The sequence below is a fragment of the Leuresthes tenuis genome, unplaced genomic scaffold (assembly GCF_036924035.1).
Source record: "Leuresthes tenuis unplaced genomic scaffold, fLeuTen1.0.hap1 SCAF_8, whole genome shotgun sequence".
Lineage (NCBI taxonomy): Eukaryota > Metazoa > Chordata > Actinopteri > Atheriniformes > Atherinopsidae > Leuresthes > Leuresthes tenuis.
The window spans coordinates 3,277,138-3,301,786 of record NW_027325362.1 but is presented as its reverse complement, the minus strand read 5'-3'; the positions used below and the strand labels follow the sequence as shown (position 1 = coordinate 3,301,786).

Below are 24,649 nucleotides of genomic sequence, written 5' to 3'. Positions count from 1 at the left end.
TCACACCTGGTTTGTGCCCGTGGACAAAAAAATGTGGACATGGAGCGCTGACAGCATCATTATGTGCAGTTTGAATGCTTCATCTTTTTATATGTAAATAAAAAAACATGTTTTATGCTAATTATCTAAAGCACTTTGAACACGAAGCCAATTTTCAGCATTTTCTACTGACATAAATACACAAACAGCTGAAATGCTGCATTAAAGTTGCATATCAGAACTCTGAGCTGGGAATGATGTAACATCAAGGTGGAGAGTTGGAGATCCAGTAGGATTTACTCCTCTTTGTAGTTATTTTTGAGGTAAATAGCAAGATTATGTGGACACGATCCAATTTTGGTGACCATTTTCTTGATGGGCGCCTAAATCTAACCAAGTACTTTTATATTTATGTTTATGCATTTAGCAGACGCTTTTATCCAAAGCGACTTACAAGTTGCTTTGTAGTTATATTATAGTTAGCTCTTTGTAGTTATTTTTTAGGTAAATAGCAAGATTATGTGGACACGATCCAATTTTGGTGACCATTTTCTTGATGGGCGCCTAAATCTAACCAAGTACTTTTATATTTATGTTTATGCATTTAGCAGACGCTTTTATCCAAAGCGACTTACAAGTTGCTTTGTAGTTATATTATAGTTAGCTCTTTGTAGTTATTTTTGAGGTAAATAGCAAGATTATGTGGACACGATCCAATTTTGGTGACCATTTTCTTAATGGGCGCCTAAATCTAACCAAGTACTTTTATGTTTATGCATTTAGCTTTTATCCAAAGCGACTTACAGGTAGGCAGTTAGGTTAAGGGGGTCTTGCCTAAGGACCCCTACTGGAGATAGTACCTTTTATGCAGGGGATTTGAACCCAGGTCCCCCACATGGAAGGCAGTAATCATACCACTACACTATCCAGTCGTTTTTAAAGCTTTTAAAGCTAACCTCCACTAAAGACAACACTGAAGAGTGTGGAATGAAAGCTCAAAGCTGGGGCAGAAAGGCTGACAGGGGTAGGGATGATGTGCAGACGTACGAGTAGGCAATGTTGAAACCAGTCAGATTGTAGGCAGCGTCGCTGAAGAAGTGCAGCAGAGCATAGCCGGACGTCGTCACTACCTCTGGTACCGTCTCACTCCCTCTGCTCTCAGGTACCACGAGCCCACTGACAAAAGAGTTCAGCAGAGAGCAGATGGGACACAGAAAGGCAGACAGCTCATCAGTGAAAAGCAGCGATAGTAAAATGCATCGTGTTTTATGGAAAAAATTTGATTTAAAGTGAAAAGTGTTGCAGCTTGCATGTTTTCCAGAGAGGTGGCACTTCCTTATTTGCTTGGCCCATCATATTTAACAGAAGCAATGCACTGCAAATACTCCCCCTCCCTGCACAGGGACTGAGCAGCTGAGCAGCCCCCCCCCCCTCCTGCAGCTACAGATTTGTTTCTTTAATGGTGTAAAGCAACTCTGGGCCTACTTAATGTAGGTAATAATGCTGCAAGGCTGTGCACAATCGAGTGCCATATTTTTTTTTCTTGTAATAGTGCAACTGAACGTTTAACAGGAGATAAGCCCCGATGAGTAAGAGCAGAAATTACTGTAGTGTTACTGTTTTTAATGTGTGAAATGACAAAGAGCCACCCCCACACTTACAGACAAAAAGAAGATAAAAAAATGCTAAATATGCAATAAGGTGCCATTCAGGGATAATGTAAGTAATTGCAATATTTTTTTTCTTTTATTGTGGTATTGTGTAATTATGAGCCCATTGTTTGGCTATATATCGAGTCATTTGCCCACATAAGTGCACATTTATTGGAGCTTTTGAAGCAGGGGGAAAAGGCTACTCAAGCTATTTTCACATTTCCTCCCTCACACACCCCTTCTATTCAGAATAGCAGCCGCTCACCTGAAGACAGCAATTAAGGGCGCATAAATGGAGTCTCCATCGTAGATGTACATGTGGTCCCAGCTGCACTCTGTGGCAAAGTGATTGAAGCGCAGCCGGAGTGCTGCGTTAGGACTGGGAGGGCGGAGAGAGCACAGAATGGATCAGAAATGGGCAAAAATACAACTGATGAATATAGATTTTCATCTGACATGTTGAAGATGCTCACATTATTCATAACATCTGTGTTTTCGCCCAGTATTTGGTGACAAACCTGCCTCTGAAACCTTTTCCTTCTTCTACGAGCTGCAGCTATTATGTGTTTACAGATTGACAGACGACATCAGAAATCAGCTCTAATCCCAGGTCTGTCGAACATATAAATCATACGACCTTGTCAGGTAAACACCAGGGATGTGAAAGGAATATGAGGAAGTGCAGCCTCAGCTCAAGCTGAACATAAAATAAGTGTCTTTGTTCTGATTACAGGAATGTTGACAGATGAGCAGGAGGGTTGCTTTTATCAAAGCCTGGTTTTACCACAACCTTCTTCCAGATCATGGGCTCTGTTAGTCTTGCTCCAGCCACAGTTCATTCTTTAACTCAGTTAAAGCCTGAATCCTCTGCCTCCAGCATTCCCGACAGTCCATCAATAAAAGGGAATGATAATAAAATGTTATTTTGAGCTGCATTGTGTTTTATGGGCTCGTTGGTCTCGAGTTTACTTGCACCAAAGAGACAAATCTAAATGTTTCACCAATCAAGGTCACAGTGACAGCAAAATCATGAAGATTGCACAAAAACATGCACAAATGTCCCATCTGTGTGTGCAGGCAGTGTTGTGAACCATTGTACTGTGTCCAGTCAAGATTTACAAGATACTTGAGGCAAATTTGTGTTACTGGGTTGTAAATAAAATGAGCGTGACTAAACTTGAGAGACCATTTTCTTCCCTGAGAGATACTCTGGTGTGGCTGAAATATTCAACAAATATATTTCTGTAGCTGTCCTTTATTATTTCCCAGAGAGGTTATGAACACGTTTAGTGCTTTTTCCAAAGCCAGCCTAACATCGCAGAGGATGCAGAGACTGTTAAATGTGCAACACTACACAGGGAATGTATTGTTTCCAGATGTGAAAATAATGCTTACAGTTGTTATTTGAATCTTAAATGGGGATGTGGACCATTTATTGTAAGCTTGTCATTATAAGGAGAAAAAAACAATAAATGGAGCACTTTTTATATAAATACATGGCTATGACTGTGTGCATTCAGATGGTGAAGCATGCCTCTCTGAGTAAATGGGCACAAAGAAACTCTGGAGCTCAACAGCTCCACTGATAGAGAATCTCCCTCTGTTTACGCTGTAATAAAGCTCCCCTTATCTGAAGCCCTTAAGTCAGATATAAACAGAGGTTTAATCCAAGTGGAAGCAGCAAATTTAATGGTGATAAGTGGAGGATAAAAACATTGGTACTTACTATCCCTCTATGAGCCAAGTGCATTTGGTCTTGTACCTATAGTTAACTGGGCCATCTGTGAGGGAGCCTGACAGGTCTGTCAACCTGCAGAGAGAGGCACAGAGAGGAAAATCACAGAGGTTAGCAGTTTATCTTGAAGCAAACTGAGAGGTCAGGGGTTTGTGGGCTGGTTCTGTGCCCCCCCTAAACGTAAAACACAACTCATCTCATGACCCCTTGAAAACAAAGAGATTCATTCTTACATCCGGGGCACTCTCCGGTCGTCAGATCATGGGACATGTAATTGTAACTGGACTTAATTTTTGATTTAGTATCACTGGATGAAATATGACACTGTCCTGCAGTGCCTGCATGCAGAATCAGCCGATGGCAAGTTGTGAGAGTGCTCGACATTTTGTAAGCCTGCTCTCACTCCCAGTCCATCACATACAGATTCACAGTCAAGATTAAGCGTCCCTCTCTGATGCAAAGGGCTCCCCATCAATGTGAAAAGTTGTCCTGCTGTCTGAAACAGACGCTGTGAGTTAAATCTTTACTGCTGTACTGGTGTTGACCGGACATGTCAGGGTGGCAAACAAGGAAATGGAAGAGAAGAAGTGTGCTGTCTGATATATAGGCAACAATAACTGTGCCATACAGGATTCAAATTACAACCAAAGGACTCAACGCTTAGTGTGAGCTTCACCTTTAACATGGAAATTCAAGCTAATTTCAGCATCAGAATGACTTGGTTAGGGTTAGGAAAATATCAGAATTTAGCTTAAAGTATACTTCTTCACAGCACTAACCCTGCATGTTTCCAAAAGGCACCAAAAACTGCCTCCAGCAGTGACATCTGACTGTCTGACAAGTGAGGATCACCACAGTGAGGATCACCACAGTGATGATAACCACAGTGAGGATCACTGCAGTGAGGGCGAGTTCATACTTTTCAATGGGGAAGGAAGACCCACACCCCAGTTCTTTCAGCTTGGTATAGGCTTTCCCTGCTCTGTTTGCTGCTCTATGGACCAAGCCACATAGGTTTGATGCATGCTGCTTACTTATTTTCTTCAACTTAGCATTATTTAGCATTTTGTTTGTGTGCTATATGTGTGTGATGCACCTAAAAAAAGGGGTCACCACATATTTTTGGTTATGTAGTCATTTTGAAATGTTTTCAAAATTAATTTACTTTTTAAGGTTTTTACTTTTTAAAAACGAACAAATAGTATTCTGTTTGTATATCGGCATGTTAACCTGCCTGTATTTAGTGCTTTCCTGAGCTTAATGTGAGAACAGTAGTGGTAAAGTGGAACCTGGGTTAATTTCCGGGGCGGACTTCCTGTTTACCGTAGACGCAATCTGGATGCTAACAGCAGCGCTCCGGTCTTCATTGTTCTCGGCTGTTTATTTAATCTTCAGGTCAGTACACGGTGAAAACACACCAGAACTATGTTGTAAAATGGTTACAGATTATTTTAGTAGTAGATGGTACTTTGACACGGTTTATGTGCACCGTTCTGCTAATATATTTAAGTTTTATCAGCAGAGGGTTAGCTTGGCAGGATGCTAGCCCGCGCCGGGGAAGTCTCGCGGGACTTGGTGATTAAAAGACCGCGATATTTTACCAACTCCGGTTTTGGGAGTTTTCTAATGATTTTGTTTAAATCATCTTCAGTGAATGTTATTTAGTGACACTGAAAGTAAAGTAAGTCCAGCTGAAGTTAAAAGTAAAGAGAGAAACCATTCTCTGTTCATTAAGTGTGGGAATTCTGAGGTTAAAGTTGAAAGAATGCCATGTTAAATTCTACATTAGTTATACTAGTCTGGTTATACTAGTTTTGATAGGTAGTAAGTTAAAAATGGAGATGTTTAGACCAGTCCATATGCAGTTAAATGCAGTAAAGCTCATAACAGTTAATTAATCCTGTTTAATGCACTTAGTTGCCTTTATTGAAGTGAAGGATGACAAAGTAAAATGATGTGATAAACGTAATTATTACGAGTGAGGAAAAGAAAGGTCATATAAAGCATCAATGTTGTACACGGAAACAGGTTTGTTGTAATCAGTCTCATCAGTCCTGACACTCAGGACCTGTAACATGTGCAAATAATTTGTTTCACTGATAAACAGTAAACTAGTCTTATATTTTTGGGCATTCTGTTCAATTTAAACTTCCTTATCGTCCTCATATCCCTGCCTTGTAGCTAAATCCCCATGTCAGCTGTTTGCTGTACTTATTACTCACTTATCTAATCACCTGCCCCAGTGCACCTTGCTTTTGCCTGCTCTCTGCCAGTGTCCTGCCCGGCCTGTGTTTTCTCCATAAATCTATTTCTTGCTTTTTTGTGATTAAGTTCCTTGGATTTCCTGCCATGGTATCACTTTTAATTTGCCCACCTCCTGTCCTGTTAGGCCCTGTTTTTGGGGTCCTCCGTCTGCTCTGGCTATCATGGATTGTGACATTAACTTAGAACAGTGTTACCATTTTCATGCTTACATTATATCAACCCAACCCCAAGACAAAATGTGTAAAGTTGGTCCACTGTGCAACACATTATTGTTTCACATTATGAGCTTATGGAATGATAAAAATCTGTACAATGAGCACATTTTCCTTGTTCAGTTCCTTATAGGGAAGCAGTTTACACCTCTTGTCCCATTCTTCAATGTCTCTTTAGGGTTCAACTCTGCTGATTTCATCACAAATGTTTTGAAGGTGGACAGAAGCAATGGTGGAGCGTGCTTCTCCATTAAAGATCCATCTTGCACTTCTCTACCTCCTTGTCACTTGTGAATGGTTGGGGTTAGACTATAGGATCACATGGTTAAGTTTATAACGAATCAATATGTTCACGTTTTCATCGTTTTAGTATTTCTGGGTCGTGATTCCTGCAAAGTCAGGTGAACTCTGTCAGACTGAACTCTGCAGCCGTGATTCATACGGTGACATTTCATGATTTACACCCATTGTGAGTTGAGATGTGAAGAAAAGTTTGTATTGCAGGATGTTTCTGGTGAGGCAGCTTTACTTTCCACTCTCTCTGGTATCTGTGCACCGTGATATATTTTCCAGCCGCTTGCACCTTCCCTGCAGTGTTGCTGCTCTGCTTTGGATTCCACCTCAGTCCGCTCCCTTTGTCTGCCAGCCTGTTTTTCTCTTATAACCTTGAATCTTCTTTTATGGGCATGAGGCTGCATTCTGTGTCCTTCTTACTTCTGCAGTTTTTACAGTGAGTATTCAAGAAATAAATTCCTCCCAGTCTTTTTCAGTGTTTTCTTAAAAGAAGTTCAGTTTAACCTTGTTTGAACCCTTATTCAGGTCACCTTACTTTCCCTTCTCCTCAGCAGGAAGTACCACAACAGCATCATTCACACCACCTGCCGCTGTAGGATTAACACCTGATATGCAGTGTTCACACTTACTGCATTGCGTGCATAAAACTCTCCTTTTAAGTGGATGTTTCTGTGCTTGCAGTTGCATAACATGAAGTTCACTAACGTGGCCAAATGGGAAACAGCCTCATTCATGCACCACAGACACACATTCTTTATTTAACTTCTGCTTAATGCGGCTTATCTTCTCTCTTAACACGATTAACAATCACAATTCACGTCTCACTTATTGTCTTTTGTGTTTCTCTGCTGGTATAAGAACATCAGTATTTTATTGATTATCCTTTTTTTTTTTCAGGAATAACCGAAGCCTCAGACTGAGCCTTGACTGAAGGCAGCATTTTTCAGCAGAAAAGCAGTCTGCCTGTGGACAGATAAAACATGACATCCCACTAATGTCAGGGTAAGACACGCCACTGTTGCCATAGAGATCCCAGCATGACATATTCGGTAATAGCCGTAAAGAGTGACGTGTGCGTTGAGAAGAGGTCGCGCTTGTCCATCAAAGCGGCGTTGTTTCAGAGGGAAAAAGGTGGAAACGAACACGCTCACATGTGTGCCCAACATGCCATCCCAGGCGGTGAAGACATCGCAGCCTGGCTCGGGCTGGACAGTGTCTCACTGTATCTTATCCACGCCTGCAGTGTCACTCTGGGCTTTGTGGGAACGCTGACATGCAGCAAGACAAAAGCAGGCCCACACTTATCTTTGCATCTTTTGTCATTTTTGTAGAATTAGTTTCTTTGTCTCTTACTCAGACGCTCGTGCTCAGCCTCACCTTTGTTTTGGCTGCTCAATAGGCTCGTAATGAGGTCAAACTACCTATAAATGCCCTCATTCTGTGTCCACTCTTTAGTCTGTTTGCATTATAAAACCAACTGCACAACAACCAGTGAGCTCCAGCCCTCTTTTACTCTTTTATGGCTGACTGTCCTTCACCTGAGATGCACCTGACTCAACTGCACACTAAAGGAAGCTGTTTGAAGATTTTAACAGCAAACATTTTCATTTAGACACTCAGTGTTCATCGATCACAGTTGATAGATTATATATCAGGAGGAAAAGCAAAGAAGCTTGTTCAGATACACGACTGAATCTGCTGTAAGCACTCTGGGACTGGCCTGAGAAATAACTTGTGGTAGGACAGGCACCAGGTGGTCAGAGGTGTCCACACAACATTAAGAAATAGAGAAGAGCTACTTTAGAGCCATTAGATTCGCCCTGTGGGCTAATATGGGGGTGAGACGAGGATCTTTGTGTTTAAAGAAGCTGAACATGACCTGGATGTCTTCTGTAAGTTCTAAGGTGACAAAAAAAAGTTCCTTGTGATAGTTGATCATCAGCCTGTTAAAATGGAGACGCTGAGAGCACAAGATTAATCGCATTCACTTTAGAATCAACCCAGATGCTGTTTGGAGGAGTTTGAACTGTTACTCTTGTGGTTGTGAGACGGTTTCCTTTAAAACCATTCAAACAAATTCCTCTGTTATGAAGACAACCAGGAGGACCGAAGAAAGGACATTTAAGAACTATATTTTGGAAAAGAACAAGCAAATATAAGATTTGACCTGAGTCAAACCTGATGGGTATGAAATATAAGCATCAAAGAGCTTTGAAGAGCAGCAACAACTGAATCCAGTACATTATGCTACTGGTGGGACCTCCTTGGGTTGAAGGACCAGGAGGTCAAGTGTGTCAGATCTCAACTCATTTTCAAGAGCATTTACACGGAAATCTGCACTCCACACCTGCAGAGGGCGACCGCCGACACAGGAAGCCTTAACAGGACCATGCTTCCCTGCACCCACTGGGAATGCACGGCACTAAAGGTTTGGATGCAGCTCAGCTGGCCTCCACCTGCTCCTGGAAGGACCGCAGCTTCTGATCAACCTAAAGCAGGGATGTCAAACTCCGGTCCTCGAGGGCCGCTGTCCTGCAGGTTCCAGATGTTTCCCTGCTTCAACACACCTGATTCAGAGTGAATTAATCTCTTCAAAAGATTGTTTCATTCTGCACAAACCTGCTAATGAGGCATTGATCTCAGTCAGGTGTGTTGGAAACATCTAAAACCTGCAGGACTGCAGCTTCTGATCAACCTAAGAGACGCAACTGGAAGGAAGAAGCAACTTCTGCGATGAGGTCATGCTTCTCCATGACTGTTGTCAATTATTATTAAGTAAATTACAGTTTAAGTTGAATAATCTTTGAGGCTAATTTAAACTTTATTGAAAAACTTTAAGTGAATTTAATTAAGCAGAATGATGCTTTATGTAACTGGTTGAGATCCTAAGTTGATTTACTTTGTTAGCTTGAGAATGAAGGAACTGGGGTCATTTTGAGGGAAAATGTTGACTGGTTTATTTATTCATTTTAAACTAATGAATGACTTTTCTGTTTCTTGAAGGTTATCAGCCTATTTGATCCTGTTCTATTCAACTCCATTATTTACTAAAACCGGAAGAATAAGAAGAACTGAGTTGTCCTTTGCATCCTTCTGCGGTTGATCAAGTTTGGGCAGAGTTGTGGTCTGAAAACACGCAGAACTGGACAGTTTTTCAGGACAGAAAAGCTTTCTGATGAGGAAGTTAAGCTACCCTCTTCTGTCATTTTCATTTTATGTCTCTGGAAATCAGAAATGGGTACAATGTGGAGTTGCGTGACAAACTCTTCTCCTCCAGTTTTACCTTTAAGTCCTGCCATTTTGAAAATAAAATACCTGGTTTGAGTTAGAGAAAAATACTCATCTTGGCTTTAAACACCAACTGATTTGCCAGGAAATAAGGTATGAAGACAAAATGTAAAATAACCACAGACCAGTGCTCATATTTCTGAATGGCCACTTATTTTCCTGCAGACATGCGACAGGAACACAAAGTTCAGACTGAAGATTTCTCTTTATGAGTTGGTAAAGCATCTAAAGGCACAATACGACGACAAGGTGATTCAAAGTGCTTTACAGAGACATTAAAACAGAAATAAAAAGCATGATTTAAAGATTTTTACAGATAAAATCAGAACAATAAAGATCAGATTGAATGAAAATGTAATAAAATGAAACGAAAGGTAAAATCAGTAGTTAAGATATAATTCTGTTTTGAAACTCAAGCTAATTTGGAGCTTTATTCAAATGCAGCTGAAAACAGATGTTTCTTCAACCTGGACTTAAATACTGAGTGTTTCAGCTGATCTGGGGCTTTCTGGGAGTTTGTTCCAGACATGTGGAGCATAGAAGCTGAATGCAGCTTCTCCAGGTCTGGTTCTGACTCTGGGAACTGATAAAGAACCGGATCCAGATGACCTGAGGGGTCTGGGAGGTTCAGAGTCCATCTCTACACCCAGATTTCTGGCCTGGCTGGTAGTTTTTAGGTGAAGCTCTGATCTAAAAGGGAGGAAACCTCCCTGTGAGTCGCTGTGGGCCGTTGGGACATAAACCCACACAGTCACAACGATGAGTAGGTGAGAAGCAGAGTGTTTCAGACAAACTGATGATGGAGAGGGAACAGATTGCAGCACAGCGGGCCACAGAAAGTGCTAAAATCCTGCCAATAAAACACATACATGCACACGTAAAAATGTATAGGCGATCAAAAAGAGAAATAAAGTGGGAGCCTCGATCGATTTCTGCCTCCCTTCTTCCTCCTCCTCCATCTGTGGCTTCTATCAGTCCCCGCTGATCACAGTTAGATCCTCTGGCCATAATCCCAGATTAGATTAGAAGACAAACATTCCTGTCATGCTGCTCTAAAGCCTGATTTAAATGACCAGCTTCTCAGTGATGAAGATGAAAACCGTGTTTCTCGCTGCTGATGAAATACCAGCGAAGTCCGTGTGGTTTTGTCTTTCTTCACACAAGACCAAGACCCGTCTACCATCCCCCGAAAGGTCACCGTAACAATCGAGTAAAAGACAAGAAACTAGTCCTTCATATTGTTCCCTCGTCTCCACCTTAATCTGCAGATGCTGTGTTTCCACAACGAAGACATAAGAGCATTAAAACCAGGGGATCAGTGGAAATATGAGAGGCAGTAAAAAAGAACTGCCTCCAGGCCTTTTTTTATGCTCATTGCTGGGGTTATTTTGCCTCTGAGACAAACACAAGCTGAGAAAACACAACCATTCGCACTCAAATTTATTACAAATTGGCAACTGTGAATATTCAATTACCAGACCTCCATATCTCTCCTCTGGAAGAGGGTTGTGATGTATAACTTAGACCCGAAGCTTTGACGCTGTGAAGTAACTTTACAAACAAAAAATCATACTTTTATTTGAAAAGGGAAGAGAAATACTTTGTAAATAAAATATGTATTGACAGCAGGATCCAACATTTACAGCTGAAACAACACAATTATGTTTGTGAATGAAAACAGAACTCATTTCATCTTGTTTCACAGAAAGTCCAGTATGTCAGGGGTCTATACTGGCATTTATCCACTTTATACCCTATAAATCATTGCTCCATGTAAGCCCCTTAAAACCCTGAAATGAAGAACCCTGCATGGATCAATAGATCACTTACAGATCTGAAAAAGTTGGCACAGTGTGGAAAATGGCAGAAAGAAATGCAGAAATCTTTCTGTTTACCTTGACTTTTCCTTCATTGCAGACAGTTGGGGTTCGTCCCCAACGAATTTGAGCTTTTTCTTGTGAACTTGATTTAATTTGTTCTCACATTTTGATTTTAGATCTTTGATCGGTTTAAAAACAATGTTCCTCGGAGAAAGACTGGAAGGGATCTGCATATTTCTGCCTCTACAGAGCAGAATATCATTAAAGCATTCAAGCTATCTGGAGGAGTTTCAGTGTAAAGGATGAGGGAGCAAGCCTAAGCTGGACCCCGTGACCTCTGACCCCTCAAGAACCGTCATTCATCAGCAGCTGATAGAAGCACATGGACAAGGGATTACTGTGGAAACCTTTGTCCAGCACCACAATACAGAGTTCCATTCACAAGCTTTACTGTGCAGAGAAGAAGCCTGATGTTAACCTCGTCCACTTCTCTGGGCTCGGAGGCGTCTGGGATGGACCGTCACACGGTGGAAACGTGCGCTGTGGTCAGACCCATCAGTATTCCACATCTTTGCTGGAAGAAATGGAGCAAAGAGCAAAAGCAGCATCCAGCCTGCTGTCAGCAGCCAGTCCCTGCAGCCAGGCTCTGTGATGGTATGGGGTTGGATCAGGGGGCAAAGCTCATTTCCACTTCTGTGACGGCAGCATTAATGCAGAAAAGTTCTCTGAGATTTTACAGCAACATATGCTGCCTTCAAGGCCACATCTTTTCCTGGGACGTCCCAGCATTGTTCAAGCAGACCATGGAAAACCACATTCTGCCACAGTCTAAAGGCCTGGCTGAGGAAGAAGAGGCCTGGCTGAGGAAGAGGAGGCCTGGCTGCAGTCCTGACCTCTCCCCAACAGAGAATGTGAGAAGTATTTAAAACAAATGCAACGACCACATACTAATGCACACCTTTTGCATCACCTCTGATGGTATGGGGCTGTATCAGGGCCCTGAGCAAAGAGCATTTCCACTTGCAGTATCAGTGACGTCAGATCAGGGTTTGGGTACTGGACTGATGTTTGCAGGATAATTGGGACAAAATGAAAATCTGTCCTTGGTTTCCTTAACACCAGAACATCTTTTAAGTGTTGTGAGAGAGAATGGCAACAGAACAAAGTGGTGAAAGCTGAGGTTTTGGTATCTGTCAATGGCCTAAAATGCAAAAACGGACGTAAAATAACAGCTGAAGAAGTAAAGTGCAGCTGATGAGACAAAGCAGAAAATATTTGGGGTTTTTTAACAAAAAAAGTTCAAGTTAATGTAAAAATCACTGGATTTTTTTCTAAAGCTTCCTAATTGTTTCTGATTTTAGGTTTTTATGTCATTTAAAGACTCAAATAACATTAATGAGCTTTAAAATCAGCAATGTTGCAGATCTTCAGGCCCTCTGGCTGCATTGTATTAAAAATAGACAATGCACTGATGTTCTTTGTTGCACTACTTTAAAGAAAACACGTTTAAATAATTCACAAATCATTCTATTCTTATTCTATTTGCATTTTACACAGCGTCCAAACTTTTCTACGGGAACAGGGTTGTAGAATGAAAGGAAACCGATCTCCTTGTGGACGTTCTGGGGAAGTAAAAGACTGGGCTGAAGAGATTCAACACGCCAGAGGTAGATCACATTCATAGTTTATGCGAAGAGGACTGAAACCTCTCACAGCCCCAACAAACCCCCCCCAGACACCACCCATTAATGCTCCCACAAAGGCCTGCTGAAGACACAGACGTGAGCAGGTGGAAGCCAGAGCACTTAGTCGCTCACTCGCAGCCCGCTGAGGTGATAAATGGTGACCAGAGACGGCAGACTATCCCCGACTAAAGTCACATCTATTACAAAAAACCACAGAATGGGAATATGTGTCAATATGGAGAATGATGGAGGTGGAGGAAGAGGAGATGAAGGGGGCAGACGGAGCCAGGAGATAAAACGGAGACAGGGACAAGAGGTATGGAGGATGAGAGTCCGGCACCCTTTGAAATATTCATCTCCTCCTGGTGAATAATTGATGGCATACATAAGACAGATGCATGAAGGATAGACGGATAAATGGATGGAAAAAGAGCTGGAGGGGCAGAAGCAGAGAGAACCCAATCTCTTCAGGTAGTGTCAGGACAAATCTCCTGTTTCATTCCCTCTGTCACACCCCCCAAACGTGGCACACTCCACTTTCTGATCCTGCTCCCTGTTCATCTCCCACATCCTCTAATGGAGAGCCCTCACTGGCCTCATCATCTATTCATATCAAGAGAAAATGATTATTTTAAAGCAGGAACTCGTCCTAATCCTCCTCCAAACAGGCAGCAGGTCTTTAATGAATTCACTCCATATGCTATGGCTTCATATGTTTTAGTCTCTCATTTATATATTTATACTACATGAAAGAATCATCTTCATCGAAGAGATGAAAAAAATCAATCTGGGTAAAGTTTAACGCTGAATCTGCCTCAATGTGCATCTAAAAGTGTCTTTATCTGCAGGCCGGGCTCCATTCATATATTAGAGTGTGCTAATACTTCTAAATGTTGCTCACCAAGTGCTCCGCTTCATGGAAATGATATTTCCTGATGGCAGTGGCTTCTTTCAGCAGGATAATGATGCTGAGTCCAGCGTCTGCCTGCAGTCCATATCTGTCTCCCATCGGAAATCGATGTGGCATCACAAAGAGGAGAATCGGACAACAACAGTAACGGGCTGCTGGAATCTTGGATTCGAGGACATAAAGACCTGGAGGACTCTGAAATTTCTGCTTCTACATTCAAACACAACTTAAGCTGTTGCCCTTGGACCCGAGGGCTCCAGGAAGAAACTGTGGAACAATGGCATTTCCTCAGCTTCCAGTCCTACAGGGAGGAACCTCGGAGTTATTTCTGACCAGGATCTGTCCTTTGACTCACACATAAAACAGGTTTCCAGGACTGCCTTCTTTCACCTTGGTATTATTGTTAAAACCAGGAACATCCTGTCTCAGAGTGATGCAGAGAAACTAGTTCATGCATCGGTTTATTCAAAGATTGGACTGCTGTAATTCTTCATTGGCTTCCTGTTAAATTCAGAACAGAATCTAAGATTCTTCTCCTCACATATAAAGATCTTAATGACCGAGCTCCATCATATCTTAAAGCTCTCATAGTTGGATATTTCCCCAGCAGAGCACTTTGCTCCCAGGCTGCAGGTTTCCTGGTGGTTCCCAGAGTTTCTAAAAGCAGAATGGGAGGCAGAGCCTTCAGTTATCAGGCCCCTAAAAGCAGAATGGGAGGCAGAGCCTTCAGTTATCAGGCCCCTAAAAGCAGAACGGGAGGCAGAGCCTTCAGTTATCAGGCCCCTAAAAGCAGAACGGGAGGCAGAGCCTTCAGTTATCAGGCCCCTAAAAGCAGAATGGGAGGCAGAGCCTTCAGTTATCAGGCCCCTAAAAGCAGAACGGGAGGCAGAGCCTTCAGTTATCAGGCCCCTAAAAGCAGAACGGGAGGCAGAGCCTTCAGTTATCAGGCCCCTAAAAGCAGAACGGGAGGCAGAGCCTTCAGTTATCAGGCCCCTAAAAGCAGAATGGGAGGCAGAGCCTTCAGTTATCAGGCCCCTAAAAGCAGAATGGGAGGCAGAGCCTTCAGTTATCAGGCCCCTAAAAGCAGAATGGGAGGCAGAGCCTTCAGTTATCAGGCCCCTAAAAGCAGAATGGGAGGCAGAGCCTTCAGTTATCAGGCCCCTAAAAGCAGAATGGGAGGCAGAGCCTTCAGTTATCAGGCCCCTAAAAGCAGAATGGGAGGCAGAGCCTTCAGTTATCAGGCCCCTCTCTGTGGAACCAGCTGCCAGTTTGGCTTCAGGAAGCAGACACCCTCTCTACCTTTAAGATCAGGCTGAAACTTTCCTTTCTGATGAAGCTTATAGTTAGGGATGGCTCAGGTGAGCCTGAAACATCCCATAGTTCTGCTGCTATAGGCCCAGCCTGCTGGAGGAGCTCCCATGATGCACCTCTCCTCCCTCTGACATCATTGCTGTCATTAACTTGTGTTTCTCTCTCCCAGCAGGTGTTTCTGGCCTGGTGTTACGGTGTTTGTTGTCCCCTCTTTCCTGTCCGGTCGACTGACTTTCCCCTGATTTTCTTCTTCAGTTTATCAGCTGTTAACATTTCTGTTAAAGACATCTTTTCTCTTATTTCATTTATGATTTTCTTTATGTTTAATCAGTCGACATAAAACCCTGATCATTGAAAAGTTCCAGCTCCCAGGAGAGCTTCGGGGTGACTCAGAAAGTGGGCTGAATCATTGTTTCCTGTGGTGTCACACAGCTAATGCATCAGCATTTTACAATTTAATGGTTTTTGATCACCTGAGGAAGTAAATCAAATTACACCGGTGGTTGCTTTTAAGGAGTAATAGCAGTAATGTGTGCAGGGACACCCTGGCTGTCTCTGCCTGACTGAATTACACAACTAAATTCAGCGGACTGTCTGTTCCTCTGAAAGAAGAAAATTGAGTTACAGGTTAGGCTGATGTTACAGGATGCTGTTTGATTATTTTTTCTCTCTTCTGCTCCTACACAAAAGGAGGTAAACGCGCTCTCTGATAGCTGGACTCTCCATACAAGAAGCACATAATCAAAAACAAGTGAGGTTTTCTGTTTTCTGTGACACATCTCCATCAGCTGAGAGCCGCATCGATGTGCTTCACAGAGCCAGATGTTTGTGTTTAACTCCACTCTGACGGAGTGTTTTCATTCCTAACCCTTTAATCATCGCTACCCGCCTGTTCTCAGACTCTAAACGGGCCTTTTAAAGAGAGCTGCACCGAGGTGATTTCACTTTACAAAAATGTCTTCTCTTGTGAGAAATAATCCAAAGATACACACCTAAATGTACTCATTTGAAAGAGAAAAAACACGTACAAGCTTGAAAAGATGACCATATATAGAAAACAAAGCTGCCTGCACTGGCTCAGTCATAAGAAAGATATAACTCTCAATAATAAAACAGCACATTGGAATTCCCTGAAAGGCCGGTCAAGGACCTCGGTATACTTTAAATCTGGAAACGCTGCACTCCTCCTCCTCCTCCTGCTGCAGCAACCAGAGAAATCCTCAAAATGAGCTGGACGTTTTTCACCCTGGCAAGTTTTGAAATTAGATTCTGGTCCCACGGAAGCAAAGCCAGAATCAGAAGATCTGTGGTAGTTACACAGCGCCTCAGATTGTCACGGATGTAAAATACTTAATAATGATAGTAGTGTGTTTTAACCGCTGTGAGCTGTGGAAGTTGGGCTCTTTTCACATTCAGCTGCTCTCACTGTCGACTTTTCTGTGGCTCCTCTTTTTAATTAACCCTCCGAGGAACTATAGTTTGACTGAAATAAGGTGGTTTATCGTCAAACTTCGTTATTTTCATGATCAAAAACAAGGTACAAATCACAGGCTGAAGAGCAGCACGGGACTTCTGTGACCGTGAGGTCGTAAATCCCTGAAAAGCCGGAAACATAAATATGAGCTCAGAGCAGCAACGGGGCTTAAATTAAAGTTGATTTTCCTGCAGAACAGCGTCACTACAGCTGAAGTTGTGCTGCAGTGCCACAGCAGTCCCACATTACCTGTGCTGGTCTACATGGAACCAGTTACCTCTTGCATTTCTGTCCCGGGTTTCAAACCAGGCTCCAACATCATGAATAAAAATGATACTCCAGCTTCCTGCCACCAGCCAAAAGTATGCATTTTAGGGTCATTTGTTATTGCACATGGACCCAAGGAGCAAGTGTGAGTGCACATGGTTGTTTGTGTGGTCCTGAGATGGATGGACAACCCGCCCAGTGTTGCCAGGTGGGAAATGTAGTTTTATCGTACCACAGACATAAAATTATCGTTTTTAGAGGGAAATTATCGTATACTAGTCATAACCAAAAGTCTATTGATGCGCTATAGTCAGTCTGGTGTTGAATAGCATCTAACAGGCTCACAGCTTTGCATCAGCAGCCTTATAGTTAGGCTAAATGTCCCCTTAAATAATGACGAGTGGAACTAATGAGCCGAATCATGAGGCCTGGAGGCACCGACTGTTAGGAACTTCTGAGGCAAACGCATGAATGTCACTGTAGCTCACATAGAAAAGCAGGACTAGCTTGAAACTTGTCACATGGAAATGGAGATGCCTTCAGGGTTCACAAAAAAATCAGACAGACGGTTGCAACAGGCTGATTACAGCCACACATTCACAGAAAGGTCAAATTATCGTATATTTGGCCTTTTTTGGGGGATTATTGATCGTACACAGGACAAAATTATCGTATATTTGGCCTTTTTTTAGGATTATTGATCGTACACAGGACAAAATTATCGTATATTTGGCCTTTTTTGGGGATTATTGATCGTACACAGGACAAAATTATCGTATATTTGGCCTTTTTTTGGGATTATTGATCGTACACAGGACAAAATCATCGTACAAACACGATAATTATCATACACCTGGCAACACTGACTCCGCCTCCCACCCAATGGCCGCTGGGATAGGCCCCCCCCCAAAGGTTGAATTGGATTAAGCAGGTGTAGAAGCTGTTTGCTGCTCTAAAACATTGTGAGACCGGTGTAATGCCATTTCAAATGAGGACAGTGTTTTTAGAGCACAACGTAAGATGAAATCTCACCCATCTGCTTCACTGTGCCTCACACACACTGCTGTATAGTCTCTCTGCTCTTTTCTTCTGTTACTGCCACAAACTTTTCCATCATCCACTGTGAAATGTTCTGTCTCCACCCATCACAAGTGTTTGTCCTTGTTTCCCCTCTAAGAAGTGGTTTTGATATGCTCCTCATCCTCTGAGACCACAGCGAAACAGCCTCCTTCTTCTGCTCATAGAAGTGTTTGTGCTGCTTTTCTATCTCTTTGTGAGTATCTTTGCATCGATCCTCTAATGGTGCTCACTTTTGTTCTAACGTATTCTTTCTTGAATACAGCTGATTGATTTCTACAAACTGTTTTAGAGCTCTCATCCATGTGAACCCGAGAAAAATCCTCTCTGCTTGGAATGAAAATTTCACTTCTGGCACTTTCACTTTTAGCTCTGATGTCGTCCGTGTGGGAAGCCGTTGGCTAATGACTATACTTATGGGGTCCCATATGAGTGTAATGGCTCATATTTACTGGCTTTTAGGTGTAGCTAGAGAATATCCAAAGCATGCTCGACCATGTTTCTCTACATATTCTGCATTTATATCCAAAGGTGGAAAGAATACACACAATCTTTACCTAAGTTTATTTACTTTTGAAGGATTTTGATTAAAGTCAAAGTACCGATTTAGCTCATTCACTGAAGTAAAAGTGAAAAAAATACAGGCTCTGAACTGCACTTGGACCATCCATCCACCCATCCATCCATCCAACCATCCATCCATTCATTCATTCATTCATTCATCCACCCACCCATCCATCCATTCATTTATTCATTCATCCATCCATCCACCCACCCATTCATTCATTTATTCATTCATTCATTCATCCATCCACCCACCCACCCATCCATCCATTCATTTATTCATTCATCCATCCATCCACCCACCCATTCATTCATTCATTCATATATTCATTCATTCATCCATCTATCCACCCACCCACCCATTCATTAATTCATCCATCCACCCACCCACTCATCTATCCACCCATCCATCCATCCATCCTTTTTCTATACCAGCTTAATCCAACTGTTGGCTCACGGGGGGTGGGGGGGGGTGGGGGGCTGTAGCCTATCCCAGCGGTCATTGTGCTAGAGGCGGGGTAAACCCTTCAGGTCTCCAGTCCATCACAGGACCACACAAAGACAAATGGGACAAACAACCACGCAGAGGCTCACATTCACTCCTCAGGTCTATTTTAGAGACACCAGTTAACCTAACGTGCATGTTTTTGGTCGGTGGGAGGAAGCCGGAGTACCTGGAGAGAACCTGCACTTTGACTATAAAAGGGAAAACTAACCCAATTCCAACAGCTGTTTCGTTGCAAAGCTAGCTGTTCCTCACATCATGACATCATTTCATGACTGTTTCACACTCACTAAAAATCATCTGTACAGCCGACAGCTTTTAAACGGCTGTAATACTGCGTTTAATGTACCCCAGAACCTGGAATCAGATGTTTGCCCACCTCAGAGTGCACAAAGTGGAAAAAGAGACATGACAACCTCCAGATTTGATTCTTCAGCGGTTATATAATTCACTCAACTGAAGGAAGAAATGAGCTGGACATGCTTGACCAGTCCTTTGTTAACAAGAAAAAAAAAGAAAGATTTAATGTTGGGAAACTTAGGAAGATGTCTTTTGGGGGAGAAACCAGTTGCAGAAGCCATTTCCTGACTCAAAAATCCCACTTCTGGTGACCTTTTGCTTTGATTTTTCCCAGCTGGAAGTTGGAATTACAGAATCCCCAGTTGTTGCTGAATGCTGCATTGCATTGGAGTTTCCACTCATTGTTTTATATAACACTGTCTTGTGTGCCGATGGATACTTTCAAACTGTGACCTTCCCATCCAAACAGGCTGAAAACGATCTTGATTTGAGAAAAGGACGAATGATGGAAACCAAAAGCCTAATTTTAAAATGTAAGGATAGGGTTAGGGTTAGAGATAAAAAGTTAGAAAATATGTACTCAAGGAAGCAAAGATACCTGAATATTCTACTATTCTGACAAAGTAACTATACTTTGTTACTTTCAACCTTCATTCATAAGCAGATGCATCAAATGTGGATTTATGCCACATGATGGACAAAACTTTATTTATATTTTCGTGTGTGGACACAAAAACAGCTCTTTGCACTTCAAGAAACTGTAATTAAATTAGTGCTTGGTAATAAAAGTATTATAACAATTATAATATTGTTGTAATATTATTATTATAATACTATAACATCAAGAAACCTGTTTGTTTGTTTGTCTCCCATCCAGCGCTGGAGTTTATCCACTTAGTTTTGTGTTAAAATGCAGTTTTCTGATGCTTCCAGTTACTGTTCGTACAAATTAGATGTAAAACCTCAGATTTCCCATTTTCACACATGATTAGGCTGCATCTGAACTCTGACTCTGTGGAAAGAGTTAACTCCCATTGTTTTAATTTCTGATCTGGCCCTGTGCAGAGCCTCAAGACCGGCACAAAACGGCCATATCATCACTAAATAAGGCATCTTTTAAGCTTTTCATGCTGCGTGTTCAAGGGGGGTCTGAGGCGCATCAGTGTCCTTTTTGTAAGAGTAAAGAAGATTAATAGTTAATGCAGCTAATACGCGGTCCCTGAGCTTTGAACAGGCAGTAGGATAGGAGATTTAAGCATTTGTGCTTAATTCTAAATGTCTTTCTTGTGTTTAAATGTTTTTAAATACACAAACCTGCAGATTATTTTTCAATTTCTATGTTTACAGGACAAAAATCACGGATTCTTGGTGTAGTCTGAGACTTTTGGACCCAACAGTAAACACACATGTATGTGCAAAACGCACATATTCTAAATAAAGTCTGCTTTTGCCTCTGTGGGGATTTATTAAAGTCATGCAAGATTTTATCACATCCCGGATTTACAACGTGACAACATTAGAAATTTCATATAATATTCCATCTACTACTTCAGTGTCCTTGAATAATCTGCTATTATTGAAAACCTGTAGCTTATATCTCCAGAGGAAACAGATTATCCGTGGTCCCTGCAATAACCTCAGAAATGTTAGATATTGACTCAGTCCTGCCAGAGTCACCTTTCATAAAAATCCACGGATTATATCATGAACAGCAGCAGAAAGTCCAGCTTTCAATCAGCATTTCTATTTAGGTTCAAGCAGTCCTCTGATGAAACAACATTTTAATATTATCTGTGAAGGCTGTGGGAAACGTCTCAGTGGATAAAACACACAGAAGATAGCAGAAGAACTGCATTCAGCCAGTGATGGATAACCAGACAACCCAGAGATGACGGCTGCATTGTTCACAGTGATAAGCACACACACACACAAAGGTGCAGGGGTCTTCAAGCTTGGGCTAACGGTGAAGATTGAGAGATATGAATGTGTGTGTGTTCACCCATTTGTGTGCAACAAGCAAGAAAAAAGGGGGGATGAATGACCAACAATTGAATAACCTTGACCTTCTCTGCAGATATCCTTTATTAAAAATCAAGAACAGCCCTTCTACTGGGAATAACGAGGGCAGGGAGATATCATGTGTGTGAGAGCGTATGATTGATGTTACTGGGTCTCTATCACCTACAGTAAAGTCAGGGTCCAATGGCTTTCCCAGCAGTACATCATTCACAGCGAGCACACACACACTTCATGGGAATCCTAACCCTCAGATAAGGTAAAAGCGAAGCTAATAGGAAAACAGCCCGTTGAGATAGAGCACAGTTAACTAAAAGAGAGCAGAAAAAATAGATAAATAAGATGAAATAAAACAAGGGGGAAGGAAAGAAAATCAATAGAGATCAGAGCAGAGGGAGAGGAGAAATGAAAGAATAAGTCAAGAAAATAAGAGATGAAACAAGCAAAGTATACGAGTAGAAAAAGAAAGGAAGAAGAAGAAGAGAAAATGTAAGGATGGAAATATGTGAAAGAAGAAGAAATAACTGGTAAAAAAAAGAAGAAGAGAAAGAAGAAAATGTATAAAGACAAGAGGAGGCAGGAGATAAGATGAAGATAATGAGACCAGACGGTGGATAAAGGAAAAAAGACGAGGAACAAAAGAGAAATTACATGAAAGGACGGAAGAAAAGAAGGAGAACAAGAAAGGAAAAGACGACAAAAGAAGAGATAAATGTGGAGAAGTGAAAGAAAAGAAGAGGATGAAAGGAACGAGAGAAATGTCAAGAAAGGACAAAAGAAAAGTAGAAGAAAGGGACAAAAGAAAAGGAAAAGACAACACAAACACTATGACACAACAAGCTGCCGTCATCCATACACATGAGGTGACTTTGCTGTAACCATCTGCCGCTGTATGAAAGTCATATTCAAATATTCATCCTCTGATGTTTGAGGCTTCAGCAGAAGCTCCTCAGTCCTCTAAACTTTCACCTGAATGCAGCTCCGGCTCCCTAATGACTCTCCATGCTCTAAAGGTTCATGGACATCAGGAGTCAGTCTATTAACCGCTGCTCTGGATCCATTAACCTGAAGAAACGAAGCACAGAGCCACAAGTTGTAACAAAACTGCTCCTTTCTAACCACTCCACTGACTTTTAGATTTACTTCACCTGTCTATCGATATATAAAGAAGTCGTGCTGTGGATAGTTATGTCCTGGTGAGTTTGCAAAACTACACAAAAGGCAGGAACTACACAATTAAACACGGAACTATGCGTCTTAGCTGATGTCAGAAGGTAAAAGAGGAAAAAAACCTGAACAAATGGGGTGCCTGAACACTTCAGGCGCTCTCCACCCGCTCAAGTCATCATCCTAAACTGTAGGTGGCGCTGTAGGTGCACAAAGCTGCGATACAACGAGAGAAAGAAAGAGTCTTTAAACGTGTCCTGCAGACACAAGAGTGGCAACGACCGGCTTTAAATGCGGACAGAAGCAAAGAGCTACTGTAGCCAAAAGAAGCAACGTCCAATGAGCTTTGAAGCAGCTTCATGACAACTCGAATACCCAAAATTGATCAGATTGATGCAACACAGGCTTTTAACCATCCTTAAGGCCCGATCCTAAATCTTCCCCTTAGCTCTACTCCTTTACTTTTCATTCTCGAAGGCAGGGGAGTTGCTCCTTCTTTCCTGGTGTTAGTGGGCTTATAGGCACCAAATTGTCCCAGCTTTAAAGGCTAAATGACCACTTCTTGTTCCCTAAAAGAAAAACGGTCCATTAAATCTATAACAACAGAAATAAATTGCCTTAAAAACGATTTAAAACACTAGCTTAAACTGTTTTTGAAGACCAGCTACAGCTTTAAGTGAAGGGCACAATAACTCATTCCTTTGTGATCTCGCCATAATAAACTCATAAAACTCTCTGAGTTGCTGCTTCGTCCTTCTCACCTAAACTGTGTGATGAATTAAGACTCCAGTCAGTAAAAATGACCTCTGTGTTTAATTAAAGTGAAGCTGTAAAAGTAGCCAATGGTTTCCACATCAGTGGCATAATGTGACCACACAGGCTTTCAGGGTTTAGATTTATGTTACTCAAAGTTTCCTGATGAGTCCACGATGTGAAATTTAAAAACTCTGTGATAACAACATGAGCTGCAAACAGTCCTCTTCTGATTCCTTATGTTGAGTTTGACCTCAGGAACCAACGTCAAATCTCATTAAAAGAACCCCACAAACGTCTGCTTCAGAACAATCTTACATCAGACTCTTTTTCTCTACAGATTTTGGAATATTCTCTGATTTAGGGACAAATTTAACAAGAAAATACAGCCTGCTCATCAAGCCAGAGCTCCGCAGTGCAAATTAAGGCTTTTACATCCTCTGGCTCATAACAAAGCATTCTCACCCATAACAGCTTTGACTTTACTGGTCCTTGACAAGTTTCGCAGTTATGTAAGCCAGCGAAGAGACTTATGGCTTCCTCTTGGACTTTTTGTTCTGTCTGCCTACAGTTTCTATAAAATGTCTGATGGAGTGCAGCGCCGGCACATAACTATGTGTTCCAGGTACAGAACATCCTCTAAAAATGTCCTGTTTGCTATGGTTGGTCAGCTCCACTGACCTGAGCATGCAGTGCTAATCATTCTGCATCAGCTAATATTTATTAAAAAAGCACAGCTCACATAACTGAGCAGTTTTTATTGTTTTTCAAGGAGGACAAACACTATATATCTGGAGAGAAAACGTAAAAAAATGCTTTTTTTTGCCATAGTAGGACCTGATATTTGCATATACTTTATGCATAGTTGAAGGCAGATCATATACAGACATCTGAACATTAAATTTGAATTAACATGGAATTTCTTCTTGTATTTATTTAAACTTCCTAAAGTCAAATTTACACTTGCTCTTTGACCTAACATAACTCTCTGTCCAACTTTTTGATATACACTATATTGCCAAAAGTATTCACTCACCCATCCAGATCATTAAATCCAGGTGTTTAAATCACTTCCAAGGCCACAGGTGTATAAATTCAAGCACCTCGGCTGCTTCTACAAACCTCTGTGAAAGAACGGGTCGCTCTCAGGAGCTCAGTGGACCTCAGCGTGGTACCGTGATGGGATGCCACCTGTGCAACAAGTTTCCTCGCTACTAAATATTCCACAGTCAGCTGTCAGTGGCGTTATAACAGGGTGGAGGCGATTGGGAACGACAGCAGCTCAGCCAGGAAGTGAAATGACAGAGCGGGGTCAGAGGTCGCCAACCTTCTGCAGAGTCAGTCACTTAAGACCTCCAAACTTCATGTGACCTTC

General features: G+C 41.9%; 2 protein-coding genes across 3 annotated transcripts in view; both read right to left on the bottom strand.

Annotated features, from left to right (window-relative positions):
• Positions 1-24,649, bottom strand: part of LOC140312732 (NLR family CARD domain-containing protein 3-like) — a 329,873-nt gene that overhangs the window by 44,464 nt on the left and 260,760 nt on the right. The window lies entirely within an intron of this gene.
• The window catches only part of atrnl1a (attractin-like 1a), a 274,339-nt gene that overhangs the window by 217,375 nt on the left and 32,315 nt on the right, over positions 1-24,649 (bottom strand). For both annotated transcript variants that reach the window (XM_072390520.1, XM_072390521.1), the window contains exons 2-4: positions 3,358-3,441; positions 1,897-2,010; positions 1,027-1,155 (exon numbers count right to left, since the gene is read on the bottom strand). In XM_072390520.1, coding sequence (XP_072246621.1) covers positions 1,027-1,155; positions 1,897-2,010; positions 3,358-3,441 — 327 coding nt within the window. The remainder of the gene's footprint in view (positions 1-1,026; positions 1,156-1,896; positions 2,011-3,357; positions 3,442-24,649) is intronic.